This window comes from Orycteropus afer, unplaced genomic scaffold (assembly GCF_000298275.1).
Source record: "Orycteropus afer afer isolate SDZICR_OR568_19922 unplaced genomic scaffold, OryAfe1.0 scaffold00410, whole genome shotgun sequence".
In the NCBI taxonomy this organism is placed as follows: domain Eukaryota; kingdom Metazoa; phylum Chordata; class Mammalia; order Tubulidentata; family Orycteropodidae; genus Orycteropus; species Orycteropus afer.
The window spans coordinates 1867522-1877074 of record NW_006921997.1 but is presented as its reverse complement, the minus strand read 5'-3'; the positions used below and the strand labels follow the sequence as shown (position 1 = coordinate 1877074).

Below are 9553 nucleotides of genomic sequence, written 5' to 3'. Positions count from 1 at the left end.
TTCACTGACAACACAGTACTGTATATGCAAAAGGATTCATATTTGTTGTCTGTACCTCCCATGTACCTCCCTCTGTCTTTCTCATCCTCAATGCTGCCATATTGGTCACTCACATTTGGTACATTGCTCTTCTTTTCACCCAAATCAATACTTATCTCTATCTATCTAACATCCTTCCCTCCCTCCCCTCCTACCCCTGGTAACCAACAAAGAAAATTTCCTTCTGTAGATAAACCTTTCCTTAACTTTGACAATAACGGACTAATACAATATTTGTCCTTTTGTGATTGACTTATTTCTGATTTCCCACTATTGCTCTCTGATTCCAGCCAAGCTATTCATCTCTGTGTGTCCCAGTTCACTCATCTATAAAATGGAGATAATAATAAGTATGTAGCTCGTAAGGCTGTTGTAAGGATTAAATGAAACAATCCAGTCAAGTGGTAAAACCATGCCTGGCACACAGTAAGAACTCAATAAATACTAGTTATTATTGTTACTGTCAGTGATGAGGCAGGGTTGTAAGAGAAAGACCCTGGGGCTTTAGGGTCAGAGAAATCTGTTGATCAGTAGAATACCGATGATTCCATTTTCTACTTGTGTGACCTTGAGCACACTTAATTTTCTGTTCTTCAGTTTACCCATCTATAAATCGGGGCTAAAACGACTCATCCCAAAAGCTGTTGTGAGAATTACATAATACATAGTAAGTGTCATCTCAATAGATGTTAGCACATTCTACTCCAAAACAGCAGCTAACTGCTAGCAACAGAGATGGGCACAGGCCAGTCAGCACTAACTCGCCCACCCTCACCCAGTTCCCCCCTCCCCCTCTTCTGATTCCTCCCAAGGAGACTGAAGGTAATCAGTCCCACCTCAGCACTCCAACCCAGTACTAAGAAATAGGACATCTGACCCTCCACACACACACACACACACGCGCGCGCACACACACACACACACCAGCTTACCCTTCTATGCATATCCTTGAACCCCAAATAAGGAAACTATATCTATATTGAGCAGGGAGTCCTAGTGGCACGGTTAGTGCTCACCTGCCAAACAAAAGGTTGCTGTTTGAACCTGCCGGCTGCTCTGCAGGAGAAAGACATGACAGTCTGCTTCAGTAAAGATTACAGCCTCGGACACCCTACGGGGCAACTCTACTCTGTCCTACAGGGTCACTACGAGTCTGAATTAACTTGGCTCTGGGTTTTATACTGGGCAAGAACAGGAAATAGATGTAAAATATTACGAGGTTTAAAGTCCAACCTTTCCAATACCATTTTAAAACAAGAAGCATCACAGGGTAATAGAAAGGGAATTGGCTTGGTATTCAGAAGGGCCTGGCTTCAAACGCTCACTACCACTCCAGTTACCTCTTCATCTTAACACGGAGTAATGCCTTCTATGCAAAGCCTAATGGGAGAAGGAAATGAGATAATCCATATCCAATCCCTAGCTGAGTATCTGGCACAGGGCAATAAACAGTAGCTGTTAGTGGTAAAGTCAACTAGGAAAGTCAAACTGGAGAGTTCTACAATGGTAACTGAGGACTGACCAAGAATTCCTTCAGTTCTCAATTTCTAAACAAAAATTTCAGAGAGCAAAAAAGGGAGAAATATTGCCAGGAGCTTTGTTATCATTCAAAACATTTTCAGGGCACAATTATAATCCTGTCTCACTACTTGTCCAAAACAGCAAAGCCTTTGCTTCATTAAAAGGTTATGTTCCTCTTTCACTCTTCACAGGGTTTTCTTCTTATGTTTGATAAGCACTTGTGCTACAGATTCCCTACAATGGCTTCTGATTTCCCTTTCTGACTGTTTTTAACAGTGTTGTTGGTCATACGGGGTTTTTGTGTTTTTTTTATCATAAGCCACCTCACATCCCTCTGGGATGTAGGCGGAGTATAAATTATAAATGTTACATAGATGCTAAAATAGGTCACTGACATATTTTCACGCAGGCAATTTAAACTTCTTGGTAGCTTCCAGAAGCATTAGAGTAGAGCGGTGGGAGCTGCGGGGGAAAGGAAGGAGAACAGGAAGCTACCAAGATGGAAGAAACCATGACTGCTATCCCAGAGACTCCCAGATGGCACAGCACTGACAAGGGGGAACCAGGCCAAACAGAATTAAAAATACAATCTCCTTAAAAAGAAAAATTCTGCAAACCAAATGCAGGGAGCGATATAGTTTCAGATGAGAAAAAAATGTGATTCTTGAAATCAAAACAGGGAGAAAGAAACTTTCCAGAATACACTCAGTAACTTAATGGCTCCACAGAGAGGGGAGAAAAGGCATTTGAGAGAAGGAAATCACATTAATGAGGCAAACGATAAGAGGGATGAGGGAAGCGTTGATAAGCGTACAGTAGGAGTCGACCATGAGAGACAGCAAGCCTGTTAGTAAGGCGGAGCACGGTGGCTAAAATCTTACTGTGACCGAAGGGCTTTCAGAACTGCTACTTTAAGAGAGAAGAGAGCAGACCAATGTCATCACAAACAGGAGGGGACTCAAATCAGATAAAGGCATGTGGGCATGGTGGGTCAAAGGCAAGACCTGGCAACTGTGGAGAGATGAACAATTGGCTAATGAAGGAACTGTGCTCACCTTTCCTTCGTATTACAAGGTTTAGTTCTGTTTAAGTATGAGCTTTTACTTAGTTTCATTCATTATAAGTCAAAAAGGACACACTTTCATTTCATAAGCATGTCTGAACTGCACACCTGGAACATTTACTGAGAAATCTGAACAAGACAAAAGGCATTAATTTTAAAAAGAAAGGAAACAAGAACAGGGATGGGAAGAGACACGGATATGTCAGAACATGGGAGAAGAAAGATTGATGCCCACAGCCCTCTCCCAGAAATTAATAACAACATATCCAGCCTCCTTTCTTTTTCTCCCTCAAATACTATCTGCTTTAGCTCTATACATCCTTATCTCAATCAATGTTTAGGGTCAATCTCCTAAAAACTAGTGAATCTGTCAATTTCAGGTACCTTTTGGCTTTAGTTCCTCCTTTTCTGAGAAACCTGAGAAGCGAAAGGCCGTTAGGACCCAGCAGGTAGGGTAAGATCAAAAGGTCTGATGCAATACAGACAACCTCCACTTACAATCGTACTAAAGCCTATTACATTGAAAATTCGAGGTACCTACAATGGTTTGTAATAAACGGGCTCTACTTTGTGATGCACATGAAAACGTTATCACTACGATTCCCGTAGCATGATGCTAAAGACATTTTAGTGTCTCTGGAAGTGTTTCTGTAATTTTTATTTTACGCATAGAAAGGTACACTACATACTATGACAAACAATTGACTAACATTAGATACAAACCATACTTAACTGTTCCAACTTACACACAAATTTGACTTAAAGACAGATTTAGGAACAGAACTCATTCGTTATCTGGGGAATGCCCATCCTAATATTTATACTAAATACATAAATAAAGCTTTTGCAAACCTGCCAAAAGTTTCTGGATTCCTTCAAACTTTAGTAGAACATACTGCTTTGAAAAAGAGGAAGGAGGCACATAACCAGGAGTGACTGGAAGTCTAAGAAATAGCCACTCAACGAGCATTTATTGAGCATATACAACTGCAAGGTGGCCATGCAAGACACAAAGAATTACAATACACAATGTTTACCATAAAAGAACAGAAATATTCTTAAAAGAGAAAGAAACAAACAAACAACATGGCATGAGGAAGCCAAGATCAGACAGGTTCAGTGTCATGGGCAACTTAGGAAATGAAAAGAACACAGACAAGGAATTCTGAGAAGTGATCCCAGCTCTACTAATACTCCTTAGGATCCTGGTCAGGTCACTCTACAGTCTCTGAGACTTAGTTTCCTCACTTGTTGCAAGCATTGAACTAAACTAACCCTAATGCCTTTTTCCTCTTCTAAAACTTTATGATTTCAAGAGAAAGTGGATATAAAGTAAAATTTTCAAAAACTGCATATTTGCAGAGAGAAGTAGAAACCTATTTGGCTCACTATAGTAAAGGAGAAAAAGAAAGAGTCGACAAAAAAACAAACAGATGGAACAAAAATTAGACAGTCCTTTGGATCAGGTAACCTGAAGGTAATTTCTAGCATGCTGGTCTTCCTATTCCGTGATCCTGGCAAAGGACGGACCATCAAACAGGTGACAAAATACTGCAGTGAATCTCCCGCCTCATGCTGCACGCTCAACATGGGTAATGAGGTAGAAACACCCTGCCCCGGGGACCAGAAGAACGCTGGAAAATGAGAAAGAGCCCTGAAAGCAGTGGGAAGGAGCAACGTATCCATCTCTTAAACCCGGCTCTAGTCCAGATCACTCCCCAAAATTCCAACTACTTAGGGCGGTGTAACGCCTCAGGCATCTGACTGCTAACCAGAAGGCTGGCGGTTCAAACCCACCAGCCACTCCTCAGTAGGAAGGCTGGGCAATCTGCTTCCGTAGAGGTACCGCCTGGGAAACCCAAGGAGGAGTCGCTGTGAGTCGGATCCGACTCAACAGCAGTGACAGGGGTTGTTTGTTTTTTTTTTAATCTCTACCCACAGATTCTACATATCCTTCCACATTTCCCCAAATCACTTTCCTTTCCTCCATGTACCCCAACTCCATGACTAGCGTCATTATTTACTAGACTGAATGTGTAAGAGTGAGGGGCTCTTCTGTGCTCTCTCCTCATGCTCCCCTCTTTGCCCCAGTAAAGCTAAGCTATTTGGACCAAGTCTAAGACACTGATTAGAATACATTCTACTGGCAAATGAGGTGACTGTGTCTCCAGATCCATGTTTACATGCAGGGTGTTTTCTGTCGTTTCCCCATTCCAGCAATAAGAGTAACAGACGTCTACTAGGGGCTGCCTCCTGACCGCCTGCCCTCTCTCTCCTTCTTCTCGCTTGAGTTCAGCTCTGCCACTATGTAACTGTAGGCAATGTGCCTGTTTCCTTATCTGTAAGGTGGGAGGAGTGATAATAACAGTATCTACTTCACCGATGACTTGTGAGAATTAGATGAGTTTCTATGTGTGAAGTGCTGAGAACGGTACCGGGCACACAGCAAGCAGCAATGATTATCAGAGATCTCTGTGTGATCTTTCCTTCCCCAGTTTCCACGTGGTAAGCTGAGCTGGGCAGCTTTGGAACAAGCAGGTAGCCTGCCTCTGCCTTTGCCCGCCTCTTCCCTTCTCATACACACCTCCTCTCCCTGTCTATCCAGGTAAATGAGACCACCCTCAATATGGTGGATGTGTGGCACACGCTCCATTCCACAAGTCATCTTTATCACTAAGTGTTTTACTGGGGATATCAAGTGCCTGTTTAGCTACTGATAAAGTGGTCCTTGCTATCCTCCATCTCGCTCTTATTCTCTTGTGTGCACAGAAATCATGCGTGGGAACCTGGAGGAGCTGGGGCACAATGTGAGCTGAAAAACCCTAACCTGAACCCCTAACACAAAGTACCTCGCAGTCATCCTTGACCCATCTCCCATTTGCCTCCAATGCAATATGAATAACAACAAAAGTTACCAATCTTACCTCTTCAGTCTCTATCTTCTGCCATTCCTTTACCACTACCTGATTTCAGGTTTTTCACCACTCACCTGGACAACTGCATTAGCCTACAGAGTGGTCTCTCTACCTGAAACCTCTTCCTTCTTCCAAGCCATCCTGATCACTGGCAACCAGGGTCATCTTTTTAAACCCACGTCTTGCTCAAAACTCTCCTCCAGAGTTTGACAAACACCGAAAGCGCTGGTCTCAAAACCGGCCCCGGCTGGAATCAGGATCACACAGGTTAAATCAGAATCTCTGAGGTGGCACCCAAGCTTGAGAACTTTTTAAAGATCCCGGGTTACTTTAATGTGCAGCCAGAGTTGAAAACCATTTGTTTACAACTTTAATGAAAATTAGAAATTTAAAAAATGCAACGCTACATGTAATTTTTTTTTAGAGCAGGGTAAGCAGATGTCTAGTAAATTCAAAATAGGGATCCAAGTTCCAATGTGGAAGATGACAGCTCTCAAAGAGTCTGGTGGCAGCTGACTTTGAAAACTACTCTAACTGCTAGACAATTCAAGCGTGGAAAATTCTTGAGACATGGGAAGAAATAAAAAGAGAGGTACAAATACTTATGAATAGGTAAACCTGTGCAAATGAAAAGAGTTAGCGATGAAGGTGAGTAGAAGAGGACAGGAACTCACACTACTCAAGAATTAAAACATAAACATCAAGGGGAGAGCAAAGAGCTGCAGGGAAGGACAGAAGAATAAAAATACAGTTTCAATATCAGGCTGTTAGATGGCTGAGAAATAGCCACAAGAGAAGCAAGCAGCTGTGACCGCCAGTGAGAAGAACACAGCCAGGAGGTTCGGGATCAAAGCTATCGCGGCTGCTTACTAACAACAGCAACATGCCTCATCTGCAAGCTGGGGACAAAACCTATCTCGTATGGGAACTGGGAGAAGTGGATGAGAGAAAGATACACATGCAAACACCAAGTATAGATTGTTGTTGTTGCTGTTATTTGCCATCGAGTCGGCCCCCGACTCATAGCGACCCCTCCTTGGGTTTCCGAGGCAGTATCTCTACGGAAGTAGGAATGCCCAACCTTCCTTCTGAGGAGTGGCTGGTGGGTTTGAACCACCAGCCTTCTGGTTAGCAGTCAAGTGCCTTAAGCACTATGCTACCAGAGCTCCTCCCAAGTATAGATTAATGCTCAGCAAATGCTGGGTGAATGTTTCTCTTAAAAGTACCACAGATGAAATCTAAAGAAACAAATATTCAGAAGATAAACTTAGAACTACAGTTGTGCCACTATGGTGGGCAACCTAACTTTGAGGTTTCTTCAGTCTCCACGGGGCAAAATTTGATGATACCTCAACTCCACGAAGGCATTAAAATCATCATTCCAAAACAAATAATGCTATGCTTGCCTTTCAAAGTACACACAGTGGGTCTCAATTACCATCACACTGAAATCAGTATTATATTAATTACCATTGCATTATAACGTTTCAGTAAACAAATAACTCCTAACTCTTGAGTCACTCCCAAATCAGCCTGTTGGCATTAAGGATTGCACTTTCCCAAGCTATTTTAGCACAGAAAATTAAAAGCACCTCAGGTGGCATGCTACATGTTTTTATAAACATAATTTTGAAAGGGCAGCTGCTAGCTGTCCCAGGGTTAAACTCAGGGGGAAAGAGTCCTAGACTAATGCCGTTGGTGAAGAACCATTTCCACACTCTGCGTGTGTATCTGTGCGTGCTGCAGCTCAGCTGCTAGTCCATTAAACTAAGCAGACTCCTGACCAGCATCTGTAAGTTAGAAAACAGGTATTTTGATATCCTCTAAATACCCTAAATTTGGCAAAATTGAGCTATTGTTATCTTTAAAACTAATATCCATTACCTACTGACTTTTCCTATCTCATTGTCAAAATGTTCTGCTCTCCCTTCCCTGCTTCAAGGGCAAACCGGTATCTGCAATTATGCCCATTAGCCATGATTAGCGTTGTCCTGCAATTTGCAAATGGACCTTGGGAGGTAAAGGGACATGCAGAAAGAGAATTTCCTAAAGAGCTCTGATAAGATGTACGGGAAAGAAGGGCTCTGAAAACACTCACACCCGAGTGAAAAAAGCCTGCCTGGGGCAGCAGAATTGTATTTGGAGTTGTGGAAGAGGGAGAGGGCTACCCTGTATCTGCAGAGTTGCCTGGAGGAAGAGGAAATGAGGTGGTAGAAAGGAGCACTGGCTTGGAAGGTAAGAGACCTGGGCTCTGTTCCCAGCTCCGCTTTTAACTAGCAGCACAAAGCAGCACGGCCTTGGGATGGCCCTTATCATCTCTGGGTTTGATGTTTTTAATCTGTAAAATGAGGGTGATGGACCAGATGAGGATTTCCAAGGTCCTTTCTAGCTCTGAAGATCAGCTCCTTCTAAAGCAGTCGTTTTCTCCCTTTTTTCCAGCCCAGCACACCAGCACTGGCTCTAAAAGCACTGAAGTCTGTGTCAGAAGCTCCTGCAGGGCAATGTGGATAAGCACACCCTCACCGCCTTGCACCAGACTCCGCTCCTCCACCCCTATAACCCACTTAGAAATCACTGATCTAAGATGCATCAGGTCCCTGGATTTCTGACTAAGAGACACCACTCGTTATAGTCAGCACAGCAGGCAGCAGGGACCCAGTGGGTAGAAGGAGGAAACAGCAGTGAGCAACCCGCCACACAGACAGGAAGAACTAAAAAATGTCAGAAATGGAAGCTACTGTAGAAATCACCCTGCAAAACCTCCTTTCATCCACAGGACCACCAAGTCCTGAGAGGAGGACTGACGGGCCCAAAGTCAAGCATCAAGTTGGTGGGACTTGGCTGGCTAAGTACTCAGGCCTCCTGACTCCCCTGGTCAGTGTTCCGCTCATCACTCCATCAAGGTTCAGTTCACAGAAACGTATTTCAAATGACCTGGATTTCTGGAATGACCTACCAAATGAGTCAGATTCCCAGTGGCTCCGTAACTTTGGTCTCAATTTTCATGGAAGAAAATAAAAGAATAAGGGATACCAAATGCAGCTGAATGGCAGGGGGAAAAACAGCCTGCCTCAATGGCAACCTTGCCCTCCAGTTAGAGCAGCACCAAAACAAACCAATCAAACTTGTGAGTGGATTCTGACTCACAGTGTCCCTACAGGACAGAGTAGAACTGCCCCATAGAGTTTGCAAGGCTGTAATCTTTATGGAAGCAGCTCTGGTAGCATAGTGCCTAAGCCACTTGACTGCTAACCGGAAGGCTGGCGGTTCAAACCCACCAGCCACTCCTCAGAAGGAAGGTTGGGCAATCTACTTGTCTAGTGATACCGCCCTGGAAACCCAAGGAGGGGTCGCTGTGAGTCAGGTCCAACTCCACGGCACATAACAGTCTTTATGGAAGCAGACTGCCTCATCTTTCTCCTACAGAGCAGCGGGTGGATGCAAACTGCTGACCTTTCAGTTAGAAGCTGAGCACTTAAGCCACTGTGCCACCAGGGCTCCGATAAGCAACACAAAAGGGGTTTTTGGAAAAACAAAAAACAACCCTCCCTCTCTAAACGGACTCCTCATCCTTCCGTGGGTCAGGAGTCGGGTCTCCGTCCCTCGTGGTGTCTCCTTACCATCCCAACGCAGAAGAGCAGGAAGAGCAGCAGCCACGGGATGTCTGTGCAGCTACGGTCCTCCAGAGGCTTCCATTCGCGTTTGGAGCTCTAATTGAAACACGGAATGAGAGAGTGGTAGGTGTTTAGTTCAAATCAGAAAGGCGTAAACATTCCACGCATGCCTAGCTAGGACCCTTCTTGGCCCCCCAAGGTTCTATTGAACCATCAAGACCTAATGCAAACCTCACCTTTTACGTAAATTTTATCCTAACTCCTTGGCGAACACTCCACTGACCCCACTCCCACTCCTCTTCATGGCCAGACAGAGCACTAATTTCAGTATTTTTTTTGATATCTCTATTAGTTTATTTTACGTGCTGAATTGTTATCGTTCATTAAGTTGTGTCCCCAGT

At 43.9% G+C, this 9553-nt stretch overlaps 1 protein-coding gene across 1 annotated transcript in view; it reads right to left on the bottom strand.

Moving 5' to 3' along the window:
• The window catches only part of SLC44A1 (solute carrier family 44 member 1), a 101713-nt gene extending 92257 nt beyond the window's left edge, over window positions 1-9456 (bottom strand). Inside the window, exons 1-2 of the mRNA XM_007953760.1 lie at window positions 9436-9456; window positions 9159-9248 (exon numbers count right to left, since the gene is read on the bottom strand). Of these exons, the coding sequence (XP_007951951.1) occupies window positions 9159-9248; window positions 9436-9456 (111 nt within the window). The remainder of the gene's footprint in view (window positions 1-9158; window positions 9249-9435) is intronic.
• Between the last annotated feature and the right edge of the window lie 97 nt (window positions 9457-9553).